This window comes from Mesoplodon bidens, assembly GCF_964165515.1.
Source record: "Mesoplodon bidens genome assembly, chromosome: 5".
NCBI classification, from domain to species: domain Eukaryota; kingdom Metazoa; phylum Chordata; class Mammalia; order Artiodactyla; family Ziphiidae; genus Mesoplodon; species Mesoplodon bidens.
The window spans coordinates 84202861-84230025 of record NC_138161.1 but is presented as its reverse complement, the minus strand read 5'-3'; the positions used below and the strand labels follow the sequence as shown (position 1 = coordinate 84230025).

The 27165-nt window shown below is 35.3% G+C and overlaps 1 protein-coding gene across 1 annotated transcript in view; it reads left to right on the top strand.

The window, feature by feature from the left end:
• ZBBX (zinc finger B-box domain containing) overlaps nt 1–22372 on the top strand; it is a 110317-nt gene extending 87945 nt beyond the window's left edge. The window contains exons 15-20 of the mRNA XM_081235840.1: nt 3237–3544; nt 6988–7141; nt 7867–7980; nt 11470–11727; nt 20186–20324; nt 22089–22372. Of these exons, the coding sequence (XP_081091966.1) occupies nt 3237–3544; nt 6988–7141; nt 7867–7980; nt 11470–11727; nt 20186–20324; nt 22089–22215 (1100 nt within the window). The 3' untranslated portion in view covers nt 22216–22372. The remainder of the gene's footprint in view (nt 1–3236; nt 3545–6987; nt 7142–7866; nt 7981–11469; nt 11728–20185; nt 20325–22088) is intronic.
• Nucleotides 22373–27165: the final 4793 nt, after the last annotated feature.

Sequence of the window (27165 nt, the reverse complement as noted above, 5' to 3'; positions counted from 1 at the left end):
GTATGTTTAATTTTTTAAGAAACCACCAAACTGTCTTTCAAATTGACTTTACCACTTTTCATTCCCACCAACAGTGAATGAGTCTTCCTGTTTTTCAAACCCTTGCCAATATTTGGCATTGTCAGTGTTTTGGATTTTTGCCAACCTAATAATTGTATAGTGATATCTTGTTTTAATTTGAAATTCTCTAATGATGTATGATGTTGAGCATCTTTGCATATGCTTATTTGCCATATATATCTTATTTGATGAGGTGTCTGTTAAGGCCTTTTGCCCATTTTTTAATTGGGTTGTCTGTTTTCTTACTGTTGAAAATTTTAGAGTTCTTTTGTATATTTTGGATAATAGTATTTTACGTATGTGTTTTGCAAATATTTTCTCCAAATATTTGGCTTGTCTTCTCATTCTCTTAGCAGTGTCTTTCACAGAAGTCTTTGATTTTAATGAAGTCCAGCTTATCAATTATTTCTTCCATGGATCCTGCCTTTTGTGTTGTATTTTAAAATGTCATTACCATAACCAAGATTATCTGGATTTTCTCCTATCTTCTAGGAGTTTTATAGTTTTGCATTTTACATTTAGGTTTATCATTCATTTTGAGTTAATTTTTGTGAAGAGTGTAAGGTCTGTGTCCAGATTTATTTGGGGACGTGTGGATGTCCACTTGTTGAAATGGTGTTGAACACCATTTGTTGAAAAGACTATCTTTTCTCCACTGTATTGCTTTTACTCTTTTGTCAAGGATCAGTTGCCTATATTTAAGTGAATCTATTTATGGATTCTCCATTCTGTTCCATTGATCTATTTTTATATTTTTGCTAATACCACTTTGTCTTGATTACTATAGCTGTGTGATAATTTTCAAAGTTGTATAGTGTCAATCCTTCAATATTGTGTTGCCTATTCTGGGTCTTTTGCCTCTCCATATAAATTTTAAAATCACTTTGTCAATATATACAAAATAACTTGCTGGGATTTTGATTGGGATTGCATTGAATCTTTAGATGAAATTGGGAAGAACTGACATCTTGACAAATTGAATCTTCTTATCCATGAATATGAACTAGCCCTTCACTTATTTAGTTTTTTGATTTCTTTCATCAGAGATTTCTAGTTTTCCTCATGTAGCTCTTACATTTTTAAAAAAATTTATACCTAAGTATTTCAATTTTTTGTGTGCTAATGTAAATGGTATTGTGTTATTAATTTTAAATTCCACTTGTCCATATTGGTGTGTAGGAAAGCAATTGACTTTTGTATGTTGACCTTATATCCTGCAACCATTCAATAATCACTTAGTAATTCCAGAAGTTTTTGGTCAACTCTTTTGGATCTATACATAGACAATCATCTAATCTGTGAACAAAATCATATTTATTTCTTCCTTCCCAACCTGTACACCTTTGACTTCCTTTTCTTGTCTTATTGAATTAGCTAGGGCTTCCAGTACAATGTTGAAAAGAAGTGGTAAGAGTGGACATCTTTATCTCATTCCTGATATTAGAGATAAAGCTTTTAGTTTCTTATCATTAATTATAATATTAACTGTAGTTTTTTTTTAGGTAATCTTTATTAAGTTGAGGAAATTCCCCTTTATTTATAGTATGCTGAGAGTTTTTATCATGAATGAGTGTTGGATTTTGTTGAATGCTTTTTCTGCATCTATCGATATGATCCTGTGATTTTTCTTCTTTATCCTGTTGATGTGACAGGTTAGAATAATTGATTTTTGAATGTTGAACCAAGACATCTATTTTTTATGACTTAAAAGGGCTTCTAATGAGACTAAATTAAATCATATCTGTACTTTCTGTATTGCATTTTAAACGTTATTAAGAGGCTGTGTTCTCACCTTCTTAGCAGCAATAAATCCTAATAATGGAATTTTACAGTCTTGCACAAATATTGTAGAGGTTCGTTGTAGACATTTGTACCTAGGAAATGGCAGCTCTATCCGCAAAAATATTAGATTCATATAATTTCTTTTCAAGTTTAGTAGGAAAGTACAGCATTAAAGTTTCATTAAATTGAATAGCTTTTATAAAGTTTTTCTATAAAATATTTCTCTGACATACAACTTATTGCATTTCTCACAGTAGTTGTGCAATTTAAGAGGTGATATTGGAAGTGGAAGTTCTAAGTACTGTGTGTAATTGCTGAATTGTATAAACATTTGATTTCAACAAGTAAGTCCTTTGGGCTGTAAGGCAGAGTTTGTATCACTGGAGACTATTTTAGTCGTAGCCTCTACTATTTTCACAGTCTATTTATAGAGATAAGACATGTATATTGGAAAGAGAATAAGGGATAATCAGATGAAGCTATATTCAGTCTGGATAAATATGTGTGTGTGTGTGCATGTGTGTGTGTGCATGTGTGTGTGTGTGAGAGAGAGAGAGATAATGAAAGCAGTATAGTACAAAGCTTTTTAAAGAATTTTTATTCTTAAGAAAATCTAGAACAATGTTTCATAATCCTGGTTGCACATTATAATCACCTGGAGAACTTGGTGGAGGGAGAAAAAAACAAAAAACAGTGCTTAAGTCCCACTGTCAGTGTTTGATTTAATAGGTTTGGGGTCAGGCCCATACGCTGACAGTTTTAAAGAGTACCTTCAGATGATTCCATTGTGCAGCCAGGTTGAAAACCAGTGATCTAAACCAAGTGATTTTTTAAAGCAGACATAATGAGGTGGGTGACTAATATAATTTTGCTCATTTTGTAGTTTTTCAGAGGCAGGTGTCCCAGCTTAAACATTTCTGTGCCCCTAAATGCTGCTGTTCTTTCATCTGACAGATTTCCCTTTGCCCTCTCCTCATCACTAGTCATGCTAAGCAAAAGAGGTAAAATGTGGGAAATAAGGTTTCCTCTGTATTATTTCTCATAAATTGCTGATATAAAACTTGAGTGGGAGAGAGAGTAGGAAAGTGGGAATTGAACCACAGGCTGAAATGAAAATTTGCATCAATTTCAAGACTGCATTACAAAACAATATCTTGTCTCCCTCCATTACTCTAAATAATTTAGGCTTGAATATATATATATAATTATCATTTATGAACATGAGTCATGTAAAAGTATTTTAACACTGAGAACTCAGTAAAGAAGCATTGGTTAAAAAAATAGTGTTTAATGATAAAAGTTTATAGCACAGAACTTTTGGTTAGTGAACAGTTTAATCAATTTATTTGTTTATATTTATTTATTTAACTTTTGTAAATATGTGTTTTCAACAGCAGGAACTTCAAGTGCAGATTTTGGTGACATTGTGAATCCTGATGCTTACTCTCCTGCTGTTGAAAAATTAGAGGAAAACAGCTTTTTTGAGAGAAATTTCAAAGAAGACAGCATAGATATAGAAAGTAGTCAAAAGTATGATGATTCCTGCATATCACTTGAGAGCAAGGATTCTTTGCCAAGTACAGATTTAGAAAAAGCCTCCATTAAAGGGAAATTATCTCAAGAGGACAAGGAATCCTTGGAATTTAGCAATCTCCACGAGAGGCCAAACTCTGAAGATTCTAAAACTACAGAGTCACCACTGGTAAATATCAATTATGTTTATTGTATTAAAAAATTTAAAATAAACATAAAAAATTCATATTGACACAATATATTCTTAAATGTTACTTCCTATTGAATTTAAAGTGTGCGACATTATAGTTGAAGAGTAACTCACATGAGAAAGAATATAAATGACTTGCAGAACAAATTCTAATATGGTAAATGCCATTATAAGAAATGATTTTCTATGACAGATAATTTAAGGCCCACCTCATGCACTATAGTAAGAGTGCTGCTACTTTTCTAAATGAAATTCATTATTATGAATAATTTACTGTAATAAATCCTTTCTAGCTTTCTACTCTATAGTCACTGGTTAAAATGAAAAAATAAATGCGGTTTTGTAGATAAAACCAGTTTTTGTGCCTTAATGTAAATATAAGGTTGAAAAGGTAATTCTTCAGGAATATGGCTAATAAAGAAATAAGGGTGTAGTTTTTGTTTCTTCTTAGAGAAAAAAAGATAAAGCGGTTCATTATTGCATTATTGCCAAATTTAAAAACTATATTTGAATCTCTGTTCTATGTACTAAAAATCTTAAGTAATTATGATTATTAATAATAAGTTATTTAGAAATTGGACAAGTCAAATGTTAAATTATTTGGAAACTGAGGAAGTCAAACACTTTAACAAGACTTTACAGTCATTTGTAATGAATCTCCATGGTGCCTAAACTGAAGGAGGTACCAAAAAGTTGAAGAATGAATATTGAGTTGCTACTACTTCTGCTTAGGGGTTTGGATTTCTATGCCCACTTAGTGACAGGTCTTTTTCCTTTTCAAAGTGAGAAATTAGAATCGAGACCTCTGCAAAAACCTTAGGTCCCTAAAAGTCTGCTCAGTCTCTGAAGGAGTACACAAGGAGACATATTCACAGGTACAACAAGATGAAAGGAAACTGATTTTTGCAGGGGATCTGGCCCAAGTCAATAAATATCTTATCTGAAAAATGGAAATCTTGGACTTTAATCCAGCTTTGGTTTAGAGTTTGAATGTACGTTCCTTACTTGGAATCTGCAAGCCAATAAATTAACACTAATGTTGATCCATGTCTATTGATGCCCTGATGTATCTAGCAAAAGTAAACCCCAATCCCTTCTAGGAAGACATTCCCACAATTTAGCCAATAACAGATTCCCCAAATCAATGCCCACGGCAGCTGAGCTTCTCCCTTTCCCCCAATGAAGAAAACAATTAATCATAGAATGAATTTCTGCAAACAGAACAAACAAGGACTCTGATTTTCCAGTTTCCACAGGGCATCATGCGGAGGGCTAGGTGACACCTGCACATGCTGTGTGCTGTGTTATAAGAGAGGAATTCTGAGCATATAGAGCCCAATTCTTTTATACTGGGTGTCAGCCTGCCTGACCTCTGCCCTGGGGGGGACATTATTTTCTGTAACCTAATAAAAGACATTTGGCAAAACTCACAGGTACATAATTTGTGGTAATTCACTTAATGGAAAGCAATGTAACAATTAAAATGAATGAAACATAGCTACTTTTATTAACGTGGATACATCTCAAAAATGTGATGTTAAAATTTAAATATGAAAGGATACATAGGGTATATATAAGTCTGATAGCATTTTTGGAAACATTTAAGATAATTGGAACTTTTTATGGGTACACTCAGATGAAATAATAGTCAAAAACTTACATTGTAATAGTGTATGTAAACTTCAATACAATAATACAATAAATTCTACTTATAAAGTCTAATATATATATTTTTGGTATCGATATATGAAGCAAGTCTTTTAGATTACTGATATTGTGTGAGAAAGTTATATTATGTGTTGTACACATCTATATATTTAAAGTATTTCATCATTAAAATTGAAATGTTAAAAAACTACTAATTTTGATCTCTTATACTACTATTGTAAAAAAAATAAGTGGTAAATGATTATATCCTAGAACCACAGTGCTTTACACTTAGTGGTAGAATCTACTTTCTTTTCATCCCTAATGACTCTACATGAACTGCTTTTACTCTTCCCCTGCCCTAGTAGAAACCATTCCCTGAGCAGAAACTATTTAGAAATCAGTTATGCTCCAGTAGAAAATTCAGGAGTGGACAGTAGGGGCAATTTTAAGCAATGGCATTACTTGACTTCAAAATGGAGTATAAGACAGTACATTTTGCACTTTAGTTTCCAGAAATTGAGTTCTTCATAAAGGTGTGGAATTGAGTACTAAGTTGTAAAGCAGCAGCAGTGAGGTAGGGGCATGTGCCAGGAAGAACATGGACTAGGCAGGGGCTCTTTGTTTTGAATCTGAAACTTCCAATAGTTAACTTGGTGACATTGGGCAAACAAGCAAATTCACTCTCGTTGTTCTCTGTTAGCCTAGGCTCTAAAAGAAACTTCCATATTTTCAATTGTCTGATCCAAATATGAGCTCCACTAGAGCTGAAGGGGTCCTGTGAATTTTTGATCAGTGTCTGGGAGAGCCAGTGAAGACGTCATGAGTAGGGTGGACTTGGACTTGTCTTTGAAGGAAGTGTTTTATTGGTCACTAGCTTGGTTTTGTAATATCATTTATATGATTTATACATTTGAATAGAGTTATCGTAATTTTCTTTGTGTGATTACCACCTTGAAACAGACTGCATCTGGGCATTAGTTAGATGCTTTAGGGAACTGTTAAATACTGATAGCCACTCTGATTATATTTTAAGTCCATCCAGAGCTCTCACTGGTACATCTCTAATTTGTTTCCTACTAGACCCATGTACTTTTTTAATCCCATATTTATATTCTTCCCTAGGATGAAAGCATATCAAAATATGAATTCATAGGGTGGTTGAGTAAGCCTAGGCTTCAGATCAGCCAGATCTATATATTCAAAATCTAGGTCTGCTAGTTTCTACCTGTATAAACTTCACAAATTACTTAGCTCACCCTTGCCTCAGTTTCCTACTTGTGTATTTTATTCATGGTGAATGTTTTGTTAACTTGGACTTTCTCTGTGACCATGACCAGATCAGATTTGTTTCCATCAGTATTTTACTTTTTCTCTGAATTTATTTTATGTATAGACAAAGACACTACTAGTACAAAAGCACAGCATATGAGAGAGACTCTATTTTCCAGAGTAATTTATGTGCAAAGACACTGAGGGAAGAAAATAAAGGAAAGGAAAGAGATAGGAAAACTTTACTTTTTTTTTCATGAACTTCTGACCTCCTTAGATTTGATGGCAACTTTCAGATTATTACTGTAATTGTGGTTTATGCATTTTTCCGAATTTACTCTATATAAATGTTGTGTGATTACTTATGTCTCCACAACTAGAACCTAAACTTGATGTGGGTAGAATCCATGCCAAGAACATAGTAGATGCTCAGTGAATGAACATGCTGGTTTGTGTGGATGAGATAAAATAAACTTAACTTTGTTGAATATTTTGCTTCCTAGTTATTACAAGAAATAGCCCTCAGAAGTAAGCCCATAACTGAAAAATATCAAGGACTTGAAAGATTCTTTGTTTGTGATAAAAATGAAAGACTCAACTTACTTCCTTCTCATAGCTTAGAATGCAGCTACTCCAGTACTAGGATTACAATTGCAGGTAAATTCAGACATAAAATCAGACGGCCTGTGGACCAAGCTAACAGTTTTCTGACACCTTTTTTTAAAACAGTTTGTCAACATCTTAGGAACTATTGGGCAATTCTGTTCAACAAATAAATCATTTTTTTCTTTTCTGGCTGGAATTATTAACCCTGTTTGAGTTGCCATATATTTATATTTAAGGCTATTGTCAGAAGACATGGCTATAATGAGACTGAGAGAGATTATTTTTGTATTTTAGAAGTGTGGCCCTTAATAAATTAATAGTAATTCTTCAACTCACTTGATTGACCAGCAATCAATCAATGTTAAGTATTGTACGATAATTCTTAAATGCCATCTTAAAATCTTAGGATCTGTGAGATTTCTGAGACATATCCATAATTTCCTTTTAAAGCCATGTCTTGGTGTCTCCTGTATTCTTAAATTTCCTATGTATTCAAATATATTTTTTCACATACAAATGATTATATTTTATGTTATATTGCTGTATACTTTTTAAAATATTTGTTTCTGTTCAAACTTGTATGTGTGTGTGTGTGCAATATCTTTGCAATTTAGAATTTAGTCCTTTTGTTTTCTTTCATAATATATACCTCACTGTTAAAAATGTTTTTTATTTAGCTAAATATTATCCAGTAAGGCAATACGTATAATAAAGCAACAATATGGATGTCTCCTCTTTTTCAACTTTATATAATTTTACCATTTTTCCATTTTTAGGAGACAGAGAATGGATCCCAGACCATAGCATAAGTGCCTATGCTGATAATGCAGTTGCCTTGGGTGTTCTGAAGAGAGCCCAGAACCCATCAAGGAGAACACAGCAAAAGACTGGTAAGATTGGCTGTAAGACTGCAGTGCCATATTGGTGGCTCACTTCATTTATTAGTTTGTCTCTTAGCAGTCTACTAGGCACCTGAAAATTAGTTTTTTGCAGTTACTTAATTTAAACTTACTCATTTAAACTGTCCTGGACTTTTCTTACAAAACCAAAAAACCAAGAGTAGTCTTTATTCTTCTCAAAAACATAAATTTTACAGTCTTAGCTCCTTTCTGTAACAGTGTATTAGAGAATAATATTTTTAAAATGTAGCTCAGGATATGGCATATATTTTGAACAACGCTTATAAAATACATGCTGGGTTTCATTACACTTTCAGGAAAGAGTATATCTATACTAGATTTTGCATACTCCTCTTCTTGATTCGTATTATGATCACACAAAGCCATAAGATTGCTACTTGCTGCTGTGGTTAAGAAACCTCTGCTTTAAACCTGATGCTTAATATTTTGGCCCTGGAATCTTGATTTCAGTTCATTAACTCTATTTTCTAGCCAAAATAATTTCAAGATTTTCTATAAGATAACTCTTTCGACATACTGCATGCTCATTGCAGTATTTTCCTAGTGAGGGTATGCAGAGAATTTTGGCATGATTTAAATCAATACTATTATTAGATCATTATTGTTATCCTAAAATACCTTCTGAAGTAGGTTTGCTTTGTGCTGAATTTCATATGAAGTTGTAATAGATGACTGAGGAATTAAGGCAATTCAATACACGTGTTGAGTATGACAGTACTGTGCCGGGCCCTGGGAGAAAATGGTTGCATAAGGTACGTTCCCTGATCTTGGGGAGCCCATGGTTTAGGAGAAACACTTGACAAAGGGGACTGTTTGCCTTCGTCTGAAGGCCACCTTCAAGCTAGAAATTTAATTACATATGATTTGCCCAAATATGTAAGGTTTATATGTCTCTCTTGCCCTAAATCCTGTGATTAAAACTACTTGGCTAGCTGAGATTCTTTCCATGTTCATTTATGTTGAAAACCTGTCAGATTATTAAAGGTTTTTTTTTTTTAGTGGAAAATCCATTCATTTATGATAAATGTTTTTTGGCTCTATAATTAGATACCTATTCTCACATCAACGTCTAGGGCAGCTTTAAATACTCTGGCTGCTTCCTTCTGAGGCAGTAAAAGATACTTTTAAAGTCACTATATATTGATTAAAAACAAGTTCACATGCATGCTATGAGAATTTGTTACTAAGACAAATCTTTATATGTAAGTAGCCAAATGCCTTTAAGTATAAACTTAGAGTGATCTGTTGAAGTCAATAATTCACTATAAAAAACATTTGAAGGAGCACCTGCTTGAGGCCTGGTGCTGGTGATATAAATTAAGCCTTCTTCCCAGAAGCCTGAGAGCTTAGAGTCCAGTTCAAAGGCTCTCGAATGTGAGCATGAGCATAATCACCTGGGAAACCTGTTGCAATGAGGATTTTTCATTGTCACTCTTAGAGATTCTGATTCATTAAGGCTGAGATAAGGTCCAGGAATTTGCATTTATTTTATCAACAAGCGTTTGTACTCTGTGTTAAATTTTTCTCACCTCATGTTTGCCTGTGTTGGCAGAAGTCCAGTTCTTCCTAATAACTTCTTTTGTTTGTTTATTTTTTAATTTTTTAATATTTATTTATTTTTTTCTTATTAGTCATCCATGTTATTCACATCAGTGTATACATGTCAATCCCAATCTCCCAATTCATCCCACCACCATCCCCCCCGCCGATTTCCCCCCTTGGTGTCCTTGTTTGTTTATTTTAACGAGTTTTAAATTCCTTTTAATTTTGACTGAGACATAGCACAATACAAATAGAAGGGTGTGGTTTTCTCCATAGATCTAGAAGTTTCTATTTATATAGCTGAATTACTGTTATACTCTCTGACCTTTACTTCCACCCTTACTGTTCCTACTACTACTTCACTCTTGGGAATGGCAAGTTTGCTTTTCTTGATGGCTATAAATAAAATATTGATTCCTTACATATTACAGGTAAAATCATTTCCAAATTCTAGTCATTAAAACAAATCTTAGGGATATTTACATTTATTTTTTTAAAAAACATAGGCACGTTTTTGTCAGTTATGTTTCTTCAGAATTGTCTCTGAGCACAGACTCAAAAAGGTCAGAATCTTAATTTATTCACAATTTCACTCCCACAAAAATTGTTTTCAAAATTGATTTCTGAAATGTTCATTAAAATTGGTGCCCTTTGGGACTTACCTTAGTCAGTTTTAATTGCTTAAATAATTACATACTGCATTAAGATTCTTCTTAGGGTACTAGCTACCTTCAAAATAGATCTTTTAAGTTAAAAATAAAAAACAGACTCAATAATCATTAACCGTTTAATACATGACAATTGCCTGTAGCCACCCTTCTAAATCTTACATTTTCCTTTGAGTCAATAGAGTGGGCATAATGTTATATGGCATATGTTAAGTCAAATCATGACTTTTATGATAATGACAATAGCACTTCTTTAAAGAATCCAATATTTTACACAAAGGCAATTTATATTAAGAGAATGCAAGATTATCTTATAAATTATTTACATTTAATATATATTTATCTAAATCAGAACTATGATTCAGGATATTAAAAATATACCTGCACTATGCATTTCCAAATTTATGCCTTGAATATTCATTCCCTTGGCCTTTTTTAAAGAAGCTTGTGAGCAGTACCAAATGATATATATAGTTATGTTCTGTTAGTATGTTTTGAACGGATTATATTTTCCTACTATGAAAGTAACACACATATTGAAGAAACCAACTAAGTCAACCTTTGAAATAGGTCAAGATAAAGTGGTCACTGCCCTACTGGAACAAAGTGATAACCTGACTCAGATCTGTGCTTCTGGAACTTTTCCACTGAAGCGCCCTATAAAGTGGCTGAGAGTGAACTCATATTTAGCAAAATTAGAGATGTGCTCTCAATTTCTTTAAAGCCTGTGTTTTTCTAAAAGATTTTGCATACTGGTCTATTTTGTCTCCATATCTGTTTTAATAGAAGAATGTTACACACCATCAAATAAAATTGGTTCACTAGGTACCTTGTTTATCCTATCCTCTTACAAATCACAGTGTGGCATTGTCCTAGAATTTAAGATACAGGGCACAGTGGTTGGCTATGGGGTACATGATAAGATTGGGGTGTTGAATTGTTGTGGAATTGACTGGGTTTACAGATGTTTTGTTTTAGTTAATATTAAAATTAGCTTGTCTTTCTCTGAATGTAGAAAAAATTAGGGAAGAATAACCCAGAAGTGTTCTCTATGACATAGGGAAAGTAATTTGGGATTCACAAATTGAGGTAAACCAAAATGGGTGATAATCTAAAGTTCATTTTCTCATAAACTCTGTTGCATGAATTTAACTGTTCTAAGTTCAGGGGACTGGTCTTTTATGTCTTTAAGCACTCATTCAGAATTTTAAAAACAGTTGATTTAAAATTTTTTTTTTTTTAATTTTAGACTGGACATCACAGAGAACTTCAAGAGCAAATTTACCACTTTGCAACTCTGTGAAAAGAAGTTCCAGCCGCCTTTCTTCTTCTCATCCCCAGTCAAGAAATACAGCTGCTCGATCACTCTCTAGAGCTGCTTCTGAAATTTCAGAAATTGAATATATTGATGATACTGACCATGACGAGCCTTTCTTAGATGACACTGCTGATCAACAAAACTTAGACAGTTTGGAAAAAGAATTAAATGCACTGAGAAATCCTGCAGGTAATGCTATTTTTTCACCCTAGACAACATTAACTCTGCCTTCTACCTGATTCTTCATATCATGCTCCAAGAAAACAAGCCTTTCCCTTCTCTTTTAACCATCAAGCTTTGTGTCTGTTTTCTTGACTATCCCCCGATGTCACCCTGAAAATGTTATAAAACATGTGGGTGCCCAGCCATATCAGAGGTCCCCTTAGCTCACATAATACACAGTTAAATTGTGGCTTAAGGACCTTCATCCTTCATGCGGACAGAAAAAAAATTTTTTTTTTCTCCTTCCTACAAACTCAGTGAGTGGCTAATCTCTGTTGCTTTATAAAAGCCATTGCCCAACACACTTTGAGAAGTGAGCTGTTTGATCTTTTTTTTTTTTTTTTTTCGGTACGCGGGCCTCTCACTGCTGTGGCCTCTCCCGTTGCGGAGCACAGGCTCCGGATGCGCAGGCTTAGCGGCCACGGCTCACAGGCCCAGCCGCTCCACGGCATGTGGGATCCTCCCGGACCGGGGCACCAACCCACGTCCCCTGCATCGGCAGGCAGACTCTAAACCGCTGCGCCACCAGGGAAGCCCTGGTTTGATCTTTTGAAGCAATGTTTCTCAAGTTTCAATGTGTACGCAGATCCCCCAGGGGTCTTGTTAAAATGCAGATTCTGATTCTTATGTCTGGGATGGGGCCTGAGATTCTGCATTTTTATAAGACTTCCCAATTTTGAACCTTTTATTTTGATTCATTTCTAGAAGTTTTGATTGTGGCATTCTGGAGAATGTCTGAGTTTTATCTTTATGGTCAATTGGCAAGTTAGCTAGATTAATTTAGTGGATCACAGCTTTTCTCCTCTGCACTCAGTAGACATTTCTCCAGTGTCCTCTGTCCCTCGATATGGTGCTATTTAGTCCTTTGGTGTGGTTTTTCCATTTAACTTTTGTTTGGTTGAATTTAATTGTCAAATACTTCTGTCCCTCAGGTAGAGCTCATGGTAGCTCTATTACTGGAGTCCTGTCATGTTTGAGAATGCCTGCTACCTTTGTATTTGAATGGCAAATTGACTGAGGGTAATTTCCTTGGGTCACTTTTCTCTTCAACCTTGAACATACTGGTTCATTGTCTCCTGGGTCTGAATTTGCTGTGAAATAGTCTGAGGTCTCCAATTTTTTACTTCACCCTCTCTCTTGCATGTGACTTGCTTCTTTCCTGACTGGATGTTAGAAGAATTTTTTTCTTAATCTTTGAAATTTAGTTACTGGACCAGGATTATGTTTCAGTGTCAGTAATTCAGCATTCTTAAAGCACTTAAGTTCCTCCTTATTTTCAGAGAAATTGTCTGCTATTGTATATTTGAGTTGCTTTTCTGTTCCATTTGGCTTTCTCCTGCTGAGACCTGTTTTGTTTATGTTGGATCTTCTTACATTTTCTTCAACTGTTTTAACCTGTTTTTATCTTCCTTTGCATTTACTGACATCTTCTATGTCAGAATTTCAATTTTCAGCTGGTTTTAGTCCATTCTTTATTGATTGACTTAATAAATTAGCCCTTTACAGGTATTGCTTTGACTTTTTTGGGTAATTTTTACTTTGATATAATTTCAGATTTACAGATAATTTGCAAGAACGCAAGGATAGTACAAGGAACTGCCATATACACTTTACCCAGTTCACCACCTGTTTGTCTTTTACCTCATTTGCATATATGTACACACACACACACACAAACACAACACTTTTTCTGAACCATTTGAGAAGAAGTTATAAACATCATGACCCTTTTCCAAAAAATACTTCAGTGTATTTTCCACAAACAATAGCATTTTCTTATATAACCATGGTACAATGATCAAAATCAGGAAATTTAACAATGATACACTATAATTCTCTAATCCACAGTGCATATCTAATTTTTTTAAATCGTCTCAGTGATGTTCATTATAGCTTGTTTTTTTCTGGTGCAAGATACAGTCCAGGAAAAACTGATCATTTAATTTATTATCCTTTTTGATGTCTGACATGCTGTTGTTTGATCTTTGATATTAGTTTTATTCTTTTTAAAAATGTCATTTTCATTATTTCTTCTGTAGCCCAAGGACTTACGGGGGAATTTTGTTATAGTCTTGATCTGTTATCTATCAGATTGGTCTTTCATTTAATCATTCTTTGTGTGCTATGGATTCTTGGATTCCAGTTTGTTTGCATAATTAGTTGCTGTCAGTTCCATGTATCTTACTTGCTCACATGCATTGTGGGTGTCTTTGCTCATATCTTCTGTCTTTTCTGATATAGTGAGACCGCATTCTCCCTGAAACTCTCTCCACTTGTACTGAGATGTGTTAATCTTCTCTTTGGAGCTATTATTTGGGGGTTGACTGTTGCACTCTTTTCTGTATCCTGCTGGCTCAAAGGCACAGGAAGGATACATGAAGGACTGGGGAGTTTAACCTCTTTTGTTGGAGGATCTGGGCTCTTTTGTCTTTTTTTCTGGATTTTATTAAACACCAAATTTTACTGGACCTGATTTTAATTGTGTTCTGTCCCTGGGGGGACACCTGCGAGTTTGCAATTTTCTTGCCTCTGCTGAGATCTTCTGGTGGATGTTTTAGGGCTTAAAAATATTTATAATGTTTTCTCCTTACTTCCCCTTCACACACATTTCTCTAAATTCGTGTGGTATTGGTGAGACTTGTCAGCACCTTAGATGACTCTCCTTTTCCTGTTACTAGTTTGTGTGCTTACTGGGTGGGGAGGGGAGGGGGTGGACAGCAGTAGCCCCCAGCTATACCTTAATGAATCTTCTGTTTATTCCTTTGGTTGTCCCTTGTCAAAGTTTATTATGTGAACTTGCACCTCTTTCTTTGGTTCTTTTTATGATTTTATTTTATTTTTTATTTTTCTGCTTTTTCCATTCATTTCATTAGGGATTGGGGGAGGAGAGATTGTGATCCATCTTTACCCGTCATTCATTTGCCTGACTCCACATTACTAAAAATCAAATGGAAATATCCTTGGAGGTAATTCTCACATTAAAAGCCAATTCTAAAATGAAGCATGTCAGGTCTGAACTGGATCAAAAGAATAATCATACAATTTTAAATCAGAAGGTGAAAGGTTTTTTATTTTGATAAATTGATAAGTTCCATTATTTACAAATGAAGTATTTTATAAACAGTAGTCTTTTTTTGTTTCTAACCTCTCAGCTTTTCCATTTCCTCTGTCAGGTTTGTCCTTACATGCTTCACTTTTTCTCCATGTCACTTATTTCCTCGTACTCCAACACCAATATTTTCACTAGAATACATAACTTTTCATATATAAAAGCAAGCACCCACTATGTAGCCTGTGAACTGCCAGGCCTTTCTGATAGTTCAGGAGCAGAATGCAATCACTTATACATACTCTACCCAGGAACAGCTCTCTTTCTATCTGGGAAGATTGGCCTTGGATGAGTGCACAGCTTTGGAGACACTCACCTGGAGCTGAGGAAGGAAGAAGACAGCACATCAGCTGAATCGTCCCAACAGTCAGTGAGGGGACAGATGCTAGGGTGCAATCAGCCCTTATTCTAGAAAATTCACTGATTCAGCACAGGCTTTTGTGTTCTGTTCAGCATCACTGGGCAGAAAAATTCTGCCTACATGTCACTACTCATGGTGCATTCTGGAAAAACTTCATGAGGTCTGGTCTCACACAGACACAGCTACACAATTGGACTCTTAAGCAAATATATATGAGTTCGCATCCCTGTGAAACCTGCCTTTTTGTGAGCAGCAAACCTTCTGGCTTGTTTTCTGTTAGCTCTAGGATAGATACATCAGCTTCCTCTAAGCTCTAGGAAAAGAGCCAAGGAGCCTGGAGAAGAAAAAACAGAAAATAACTATAATACATTGAGTAGTTTCTCCTTTGACTCTGATTGCTGAAGCTGACAGTAGAGCCATTTCAAAAGGAGGTGGGGCTGGCAGGGGGCTAGGGATGTGCGCGCGTGCATGTATGCAGGTTGCAGATACAACTTCCTGCTGAATCAGGAGACAAGAGGCAACAAGGCAGGGTGGTTGAGAATCAGGCTCTGGGGCCAGGGGTCCAGCTCTGAAACTTAGAACCACCAATTCCTACCTTCTTGACATTGGGCAAATTACTTTCTTAAACTCACGCTGCATCAGTTTCCATGTATGAAAGATGATAATAGGCCCTATCATAAAATTGTTCAATGATTGAATTTGAGTACAGGTATATATCAAATATTATATTTATAAAAATGTTCTCTCTCCACACACACACATGCACACACACATGCATTTTAACATTTAAGTGCCCAGCACGTAGTCTGTCCTGAAAATACTGTTAAATTATATAAGAAACCAATGGGTGGTGCTTTTGACATACAGTAAGGTATGGTGCACTTGACAAGTCCAATTTTTAGTCAAAAACATATAAAAGCTGTTTCTGTTCTAGAACTATGTTTTTTTCTGGGCACTTTGAGGATTATAGTTAGCTATAGCTCAGGCCGTATTTTTACTCCCTCCACAAATATCTTTGTAAATAAAACTATAGTCACTCCCTTAATGAACTCAATATATCAGTATAATTTACTTACCAAGGCACTTTTTCAGTTTTTGGATATTGTTATAGCCTGAAGAATTTGGAAATATCAGAAGATATGCATTACGAGAAAGTATCAGTAATAATACACAGTAAAGCATTCATCTTTTAAATAGTTAAAAATGATTCATTTGTTTTAAACTCATTCTGATTTGTGGTTTAAGAGTTTTTGTGGTGCTTACATTTCCATGGCAATCTTATACTTGTATGAGCCCAAAGGTACTGAGGCAAGTAATTAAAGAGAGGAAAAGACTTTTTCTTAAACAAGAAAGAATAAAAGTCTACCTGATACTAGCAGATGTAGCCATACTGCCTGTGAAGTAAAAGAGTGAGGCAGTAGTTTCCTGAGTAATTAGAAGGTTGACCATCAAGTAAGATATTAAACTGTAAAGGGGCTAATCAGGATTTATAGTTAGCTAATTAACTAGATAACCCTTGTAAAGACAGTCAGGTTAAGTTGGGTTAGAATGGCAATCTGTTTGCTTTAGGGCATCTGAATTTTGGGAAAAAAAAATTGACACATAAAAGTGAAAGTCAACATATTAAATACATTCTGATGTAAGGAATATGAAACCATTCTGTGGGTAGTAATAATCACTGTTTATTCTTCCATGAAATGTTGCTCCATTTGATCTTCACAGCTACCCCGTGAGGTAGATGGGGCATGAGGTAGATGGGGCCGGTGCTGCTTTTAGTCCCCCCTGTGTGGCTACAGTAACTGAGGCTCTGGATGGTGCAATAACTGCCTCCCCTGGGTGCTCAGAAGTCCCCAGGCACAAACCCAGGCAAGTCTGCCCCACATTCCTTTGTCTTACCACCAGACCACAGTGCCACTTAAACAGTGTGAAATCCTTCCTTCAAATCACTATTGTGATGACTTGAGAGGGAGAGGGTGTGGGCAGAGTGAAGGCAAAGGAGAGAAGGGATGGAGGATAAAGAAGGCAAGACAGTGGGTGAGGAGGAAGACGCTGGCAGGCTGGACACAGGCTCACAGGTTACAGGGCGAGGGTCCTGGGTGTCACACCTCCCGAACATTGGGGTGCCCTTTGTATGTGTATCTAGTTCTTGTTTTTGTTGTTGGTGATGAATTCCTTATTGGGAAATAGCCTGTCTGCTTTGTTTTTGTTCTTTGAAGTTTTTAACCTGTTTCTTTGGTCCTGCCTTTCTTCTTTACTTCATTTCTTTTTTTGTTTTAACAGCTTTATTGCAGTATAATTGCTTTACATTGTTGTGTTAGTTGCTGCTGTATAACAAAGTGAATCAGCTATATGTATACATATATCCCCATATTCATATGTGTTTATTTCCCCGTAGAATAAAGTTTTATGGACATGTTTTAAATGACCTGAGTTTTAGAAATACACTGTAGAACTTTGTATTTAGTCAATTTTCCTCCTTGGCCATTCTTTATTATTGCATTTAAGAGATTCTTCAGTGATCAGAGAACATACACTCTTACTCCAGGGATAGAAAAGATTTAATTTCAGTCCACTCCTCAGCAATCAGCTGACTTGACAGTTATAAAGTAAAATCTCCAATGTAAACATCAATGCAGTCTTCCTTGGTCCTGTATGAGGAAAATCAGAAGACTTAGGTTTTTGTACGGTTGACCTCTTAGGTTTTAATGCTAACCTGCAGTAGGGTTTTTGTTAGCAGTTTTATTTTTCTCTGCCTTGAAAGTCAAGTGATGTCACCTTTGTTCCTGCCAACTTCACAAGGTATTCTGAAATATAATTGTGAGAATGAATAATTTTACAAAAATAGTCTCATCCTATTTTCACAATTTGAATTAGCTCTGCACTCATTCAGTTAGGACTCAAATGCCTAACAGAGGTTGAATATCTCTCCTGGTGGGATTCCTTAGATCTAAGTATCACCATTGGGTTTTAGCACTGTGGTTCTACCAATTCCAAATTCTGAATTGACTGCTTTCCCACGGGTAACATTCTCTATCACTGGAGTATGTGAAGGGACCTTGCCTGCCTGTTTTCTTTCATCTTGTGGAAAAACAGGAGAGAAGATAGTAGCCTAATGCTAAAGAATTAGATTCTGGAACATAGTGATTTATTATTTCGATGAGCTAAAAGAGCTTAGTTTGAGTTCCAGTTCTTCTGTTATGTAGTTACATGACTCTGAATAAGTTATCAATCCCCGGAGGGCCCTCAATTTCCTAATCTCCAGCAAGTGGGGATGGGACAAAAATTTTAGCTGAGGAATCTTTTGTTTTTCTCAAAATTAATCAAATAGAGAGTTCCCAAACATAAACGAGACCAGGGAAAGCTGTCGGGCTTGCTTTGGGGGGGTGGTGGGAGCCGCAGCCTTATCCCTCAGCCTACTGAATTTCTCCACGTATCGTAATTTAGAAGTCACTGGGATTTTAAGGACACTTCCAGTCGTAAATGTATTGAGCTCTATCTTGAAGGAGGAATAATCTAAGTTACCTTCTGTAGGGGAAGCTCTGCTTGCTTAAAAACTTCAAGTTATTTCTAACCAGCCCCCCACCACAAAAGTATCTTTTGTCAAGTGTATAATACTCGCAATTTGGTGTTTGGTCCTTCTGATCTTGGCGCTTTCATAAGAGTGAAGGGAGGAACAGCAGCCAGTAGTTTTAACAGTTTAAAAGTCTGCATAACATAACCTCATGTATAAGTTAGATGGCTCTTACAACTTTATCAATGACAAAACGAGGGCATTATGACCTAACATAGCAATTGTATTTATTTCTATACTTGACTTTTTGGTAGTTCATATAAAGATGTGTTTGCTTATACGTTTGTTTATTTAGCTTGCACTATTTGTCCTTACTCAGGCTGAATCACCGGCCAGATTCATGAAAAGGAAGAAGATTTAAGGCTTCACCCCTTTCACATACACATGGCTATTACCTACCCAAACAAAGCAAGGAAGTCTAAAAAGAAAGGGTAGCTTTTCCAAGACTAACCATTGCCTCAGACTGTGTGTGGGCAAACCTTTTAATTCTTAGAAGATAAAAAGATATGATAAAGTATTTAACATTCAGGCAAGTTTAGGAGTTGCCCACTATTGTAACTTTAAAGAGGCTCACTTGATTTTCTTTGGAATTTTGGGAATTTTCAGGGCATTTGACACTTAAAATGTCAAAAAATCAAAATTCGTATACTAAAAAATCAGTGTGGCTGGGTAAAGTAAGTCAGATAGAGGAAGACAAATACTGTCTATACTACACTATACAAGTACTATACAAATATCACTTCTATGGGGACTCTGAAAAGGCCAAAATCATAGAAACAGAGAAAAGTGGTGGTTACCAGGAGAGGAGAGTGGGAGAAATGGGGAGATGTTAGTCAAACAGTATAAACTTATAAGATGAATAAGTTATAAGATGAATAACTTCTGGGGATCTAATATACAGCATAGTGATTATATTTAGTAATACTGTATTGTATACTTGAAAGTTGCTAGGAGAGAAGATCTTAAATGTTCTCACCACAAAAAAGAAATGGTAGTTATGTGGAATGATGGAGGTATAAACTAACACTATGGTGGTAATCATTTTACAATATATGTGTCTCTAATCAACACATTGTATACCTTAAACTTACACAATGTTACATGTCAATTGTATCTCAACAAAGCTGAAAAAATTGGAGAATTTGCTAAAAATAAATCAGTGTGATTAAAGTGACAATACCCATGCCCTCATTTGGAATCTCAGATCAAACGTACCTCACATTCAGCCCACCCCACCAACACTAAAAAATTGAGATGATTGAAAATCTGTACTGACCATCTTTGTACTGCTTGTAGTTTACTTTGAGTAAACTTCCAGCACCATATGCTGTACATTTGTTTCTTGAATTTATGTGTTGACAATGCATGAAATAAAATATTTCAGATCCTTCAGAAAAACTTTACAGCCTAACCTCAGAAGAGTTACCAGCCTTCAACAACCATTCGCTGAATACAAGTCAGACTACCTGGAATTTCTGTAAAAGCTCACGTGTGAGGGGCCCATGTGGAGTTGAGGAACAGAGGTAGGTTAAATCTGCAGCTTATATGTACAGACAGTGCATAATAAAATTTTTGACAAGCCCCAACTAGTTATCTTTACAACAAAAAGAAAGGTTGTCCTCATGTGTGTACTTTATATGGCCATTCTTTGTAAAATGTTTAGGTCCTTTGCTGACCTATTATCAGGATTTAGTGAAAGGCTTATGAAGTTCTTACTTTAACGTGAAGAGATAATTCTCTGCTGCACAATGTGTGTCAGGAAAATGAAAAAACATTTGGAATTTAATAATCCTTCAGCATTTCTTCTTATATTGAAAAACAATTGCCTTGCTTGCATTCATTAACTTACTGAATTTCAACACTTTGCATTAATAGCCTCTTTCTCAATGTATAGAATAGAATATTGAGAAGTCTCCTTGAAATCAAGCCTAGATCATTAATGGTAGCATATTTTAATCTGTATAACTTCATTGTTTCCTTACATAAGAACATTTATTTAGAGATGTGATCTGTTTATAAGGAACATGGGTTATACTAATAAATCTTCAGAAAAGTAATCTATCATGTCAGGCTACTTTTGACATACTGGAATTCCCTGAAAAAGGAAGAGGGATTCTTCTAAAAAGACTGAGATAAATGTAGAATAAAAGTCCCTTGAATTGTAAATTCCTTTGATTGGTTGAAGTCTAATATTACAGTAAAAGGGAATCAAGAGTCCATTACTTTGTCTTTCTGAAGGAGGAAATCATTTAGCTGTGGTCTGAGGATTTTTGCATTTCTAACACCACGAATATTTTTTTTAAGGGATCAATATAAAGTTGCTATTTTTTTCCCTAAAAAAGTCATTAGGAACAAAGTAACTAAACCAACTTCATGCTCTCACCATCATTTCATAAAAGGAAAGACATTTAGTACTAAATATAAAGAGAATATACTAATAGAATAAAGCACAGTTCTTTAAAATTAAAAATTTCATGAAAAAGTTATTACCTTGTCCTTCTTTTCTCAGACCAGTGAAAACTTTTTTTTTTTTTTTTTAATCATAGTTAGATATGAACTGGTCTACCGACAACAGTTTAGGAAATGCTGGTTTAGCCTGTGTTGGGCATAAAATCCAAAGAAGAGTTCTATCTGTCACAGGGTGAGCTATTGGATATTATTTAATAGCATACATCGGCTGAAATTCTGGATAACTTGGACCAAAATATCTGAACTATGCAGGCTCCTCTCTGTTCCCCCATTCTACATCTTTCCCCAAATCTCAGACAGCAACACACTAGAGTTTCCACGAGTTCCTTTCCACCTTAAAATGCAACAAAATAACTATAAAATTGCTGTTCTGAATTTTGGCTTTGGCATATCTTGACTGGCTATCCACATAGTCCTAATTTACTGTACACAAAAGAGGTGATTTATCTGGCAGTCTATTCACCGGGATTCTGTTAAAGAGCCAATGTAATGATGAATGTTCTTAACGATGACCCGGAGGCTCTGTAAGTTTGTGAACTACCTTCTGAATCATCAGTGAACGACACAAGAGACCATAAAATCTCTCCTTGGTTCCACTGTGGCTTTATTTCTTGGGACAGGGAGAATGATGGGGATCTCTCACTACAAGGAGGCTTGGTGTATTGGGCACATTGAAAATTATGGTCTCAGTCTAAGACGGCCCCCTCACGTCTGCCTGCCTTCGATGACTTCAGCGTGTGTAGTATTGATGAGAAGATAAATGAAGAGTTGAAACCTGGTTCTGTATATTGTGTATTGATCTTTTAATGTATTTCCAGCTCTTCTGAAAGAGATACTGAAACCCAGTCCTGGCTGACAGTTTCTGAAAGCAGTACGGATGAGGAGGAAGAAGATTTTCTTGACGAGCAACATGTCATTACACTCCCGTGGTCAAAGAGTACCTAATGATCATTTGTTCATTACTGTTTCCATTTTGTTCCCAGAATAAATCGAATAACTGAAAAAAGTAATCAAGTGATTATGTGTCCAGGTGCTGGAGATTTTGATTATTGTCTCTGATACTTCAAGGTTTGGAGACTAATAAAAGTTAGTGAAATTACAAGTTTAAGGGCTTTTTCTTCCAAACGGTATATTGTATGTCAAATACTAATCTATATTGCAGATCATATTAGTAAAATTTAGTGAAATTTAAAAAGTAAGTGGCGGGGGTGGTGGTGGTGGTGTGATGAATTGGGAGATTGGGGTTGACATATATACACTAATATATATAAAATAGATAACTAATAAGAACCTGCTGTATAAAAAAATAAATAAAATTAAATTAAAAAAAGGAAATTGATAAAAAGTAAGTTATAGCTATGTCTCTAAGAACTTATCATAAGATAGTACATGATTATCTTTTTTAAATTAATTAACTTAATTTTATTGAAGTACATTTGATGTATAATATTATATAAATTAGTACATGATTATCTTTAAAGTAACACTAATTTTTAAATTACATTTTAAATAATTATGTCATCAATGTACATTTGATGGCCAAGTTATACTTGGCAGTATCATTAATTGAGCCTGGAATCCATTTTTTACTTTGGTGATTACACCTTTTTTTTTTTTTTTTCTTTTGGTGTCTTTGACATTTATAGAAGTTCTGATAACATCAAAAGTTTCTGCTGGAAGAGAAAAAAGGGACCTAAAATAAAGTGGACATAATACTTGCCATTCTCTGTTCTAGTAAAACACAGAAAAGATCCCCTAAGTATCTTATTTGGGGAGGGTCAGTGTGATGGTTAATTTTTTGTGTCAACTTGACCAGGCTAAGGTACTCAGATATTTAGTCACACTTTATTTTAGATGTTTCTATGAAGGTATTTTTTAGATGAGATTAACATTTAAATCAATAGATTTTGAGTAAAGCAGGTTACCATCCATAGTGTGTGTGGGTCTCACCCAATCATTCGAAAGTCTTAAGAGAAAGAAGACTGAAGTCCTCTAAGGAAGAGAGAATTCTGCCTTCAGACCAACTTCAGGTTCAAGGTGCAACATCAACTCTTCCCTGGCCTCCAGCCTGCCGGCCTGCCCTATGGATTTTGAATTTGCTAGCCATCACAGTTAGTTCTGTTTCTCTGGCGAACACTGACTAATTCAAACATAGTCAGTTTGAAGGACTGTTGTGGTAGCCAAAGAAAATAACACATTTGGAAGTGTTTTGCTAGTCTTGAGTGGTAGTGGATCTCGGGGTTGGTAGGTGTTCAAGGTTTTACGTAATTTTATAACGCAAGGGCTTTAAAAAGAGCAGAAGACGACATGGGAGGATAGTTTTATGGATGTCTCTTTGTGACACTTTAGGACACTTTCCCCTTAAGGAGTTTGTTGACCTATCAGAAGAACATCCCTACAGGTTGGTTATGCTATCACCACAGCATAGTCATATGTCAGGGTTCAAACCCTTCTGAGTAGTACTCCAAGATTCTAAATTCTGAGATTCTGGGTAGAAACCCCTGACACAAGACTGATGCTTGTTTAGTGTAAATCGATCTTGGATACTTTTTTCACAGCATCAAAAAATTGTACTGGCATTCACAAACATCATCTACTGACAGGATAGAAAATGATGGTGAAGAGAACCTATAGCCCTTTCTATGTCTTTTAGCATAAAAATGCCATTTATTAAAAGTGATTAACATAAGTGAACAATAAGTAATCAGGGAAGCCAATCATAGTATCAGACTAAAATTTTTCAGCAGAAATATCTTAAAATTAAGAGCGTGACTCCTCTGTAATTGTTACTGTTCTCTTAGTAATTCTACTGCAATCCCATAGAAAGACAGCAGTGAGTCACCCTTGAATCTTTGCCATTTGTGTCAAAAGCCCTTCTGGCCTCTTACCCTGAGGCTGCTAGCTTTCTGAATTTTACTATCTAAGTTTAAATGGAGATTTCCTTTTCATCTGTTCAGAAAGGAAAAGATACTGTTTTTCTTTTTACCATGTCTGCTCAGGTTTAAAGTTTCTTGGCTTTCCCTCTCCTCCTTTGTTCTAAGACATCTTCCTTTTCCCTTTTGATGGAAAAGAAAATTGTTCCTCTGGGTGCAATTTATAAAACTCCAATGTTTTTTTCTCAGACAAAATGACAGGAGATGTTGTCTTATTCTCATTAGGAAAGTAGAACCACTACTATTCCTTCTGTGTATTTGGCCATAGCTTGAGTCTTTTTATAAACTAGCTCAGAAGGAGATTTTATAAGATGCCATTACCTTTTACAATATAAGAATTTTGAAATAAAAATTAAGCTGGTAATTGGTTGTCGTCAGTACATTTCTGGCCAGAATTTGAAATAGGGAGTGTACCAATGACTTTGTCATTTGACTTTTAATACAACATTGAAATTAAACATGAGGGTCCTCTGGGACAGAGCAGACCCCCTTCTGCCTTTATTTGCTTCCCATAACCAGACATTTAGAAAAGTTCCTTAATTCATTTGCCATTAGTCTAATGAGGAAGTAAAAACTAAATAAGATTAGGGACTTTGCCCGAAGCAGCTTCAATGTGCTCTCTCATCTTGGAGATCAAGCTTAAAAATCATTGTGAAAGGCATGCACCTAGTTCTGACTGTGGAATTGAGAGAGTGACAGACATTCTAGAAGAATCACAACCACATTCCTAATTCTAGAGTTAGTATAGTGTGCTTCTAGCAACTATTGGACAAATAATCATATGATTTTACATGCATGTTAGGATTTAGCAGTTTATATGCAGATTTGTCTCTGGTGTATAGCCATAGGAAATTCTGTAATTTTATAACTCTGGCCATACACATGATGGAAACAAATTGAAATTAAATTATATTTGATAGTTTTAATATGTTGTTTGATATTCATTGAAGTCATTCACATCTGGTGCACTCTGAGTGTGTCACACAACACAGGCCAGTGGCACACCCCACCCTTAAGACCACCTAATTCTGTGTTTTATATGTGAGGTACACCGAAATTTTTTCTTAAACACATGAATGTTACACAATGGCTCCATCTCTGAAATAAGGTGCTCAAATATTTTAAATCATGCCTTGATTCAGAAAAACTAGTTCTCTTTGTCCCTATGATTCAGTTGTTGGAAAGATCTCGAGCAATGATTAGCTCATCTTGGTTTTGGGCACGTGCAATTTCTCGCCTCCAAGGTCTCAGAATGTACCTTCTCAAGAGACTCTCTAACGTCTATCTAAATTAATTTCCCTTGTTCCTTTTATTCTTTCTCACAGCATCCTACTTTTTCCTTGTAGCACTTATAATTATTAATTTATTTGTGTGGGGTTTTTTTTATGTATGTCTCTCAACTAGATGATACACTTCTATAGAACATGGATTACATCTGTTTTGTTCACCACTCTATTAGCTTAGCCCCTATCATGTGCCTGGCTGAGATTGGGTGGTCATTAGTAACGAGTGAACGAATGAATGAATGTGCAGGATCCAACTGATAAGCTGTCTCAGTCCCTAACTTTTCCTGAGGGGAGACAGCATGATATATGTAGTGCGAGAAACACAGGTTATCAGGTTACACTGTTTACTAGACGGCAGATCACTTATTTGAATGTGTTTCTTCATGAATTGGAGAAAAAAACTGTCTTGACTTAGCTCAAAAGGTGGTGTGGGGAATTCCCTGGCAGTCCAGTGGTTAAGAGTCCGTGCTTCCATTGCAGGGGGCACAGGTTCGATTCCCGGTCAGAAAACTAGGCTTCCACATGCCGCGTGGCACAGATAAAAAAAAAAAAAAAAAAAAAAAAAAAAGATGGTGTGAGTATAAAATGCAGTAACGAGTGCAAAATCCCTTTGGGAACTGTAAAGGGCTCTGCCATGCTTATTATCATCATTTCTCATGAGTTTACCCTACAATCATGGAATATACAGACAAATTAAAGGATGGATTAGTGAATTTAGAACCAAGTTGACATAAATGATCCATAAAAATCACTCACTATCAAAAGTGAAGGATGCATTCAGTGAGTTGGACAATTAGATTGAATATTGTATAAAACTGGTGTTTTTGTTAAAATCTAAATATCTAATTTTGTTAAAAATCTTTCTGAAACATTATTTCCCTGTGTTTATAGATTTCTTCTATCATGCAAATTCAGAGTTTTTGAGTATTATAATTGCACTGGTACTTTATAAACACCCTGTGCATCATACTTCCAGAAAGGAGAAATTTAAAAAAACATACTATTTATACCTCCTCAAATCTGTTTTTATAGAGTATTCTGTTTCATCATTATTTTCATCCCTGTTATTTATTACTAGCCACATTTGCATGAAAACAATCTTTATTTCCTCAGAGTTCATCTGTGCCTGTAGTTTATCCCCTACCTAAAGTCATAATTCTTTGTTAGTGACACCCTGATTGTTTGCTGGGTAAATGATTATGATGTTGAAAACAGGATTATGGCTTTAGCTGGGGAATAACCAGCAGGCATAGATGAACTCTAAGGAAATAAAGATCCTCTTCTTTTAATGCAAATGTCTTTCATAGTTAAGAAAAAGGAGAGAATCTTCTTAATATTCTCCACGAGGTGACAGTTATGTTTAAAATGAAAAGAATTGATTGATGGGATTATCTTGTGGGTTTTTTTTTTTTCAGATACATATACTATACAATAACAGTTATGGAAACATCGGTGTGAAAGTGCTTTCTATACGCCCCTATTTCTCCCAGAAGGAAGCAATATGTGAATTGTTTTCTATCCAGAAAACAAATACGCATTATTCAACATACAAGTGCTTAGAAAGATTTCTAAGAGGGGAAATGTATTTTATCCCTATTTACAATTAACTAAACCTTATATATTCAAAATTAGTTAAGTATGAAAGAGATGTTTTAAGGTGACTTTGGATATAATTT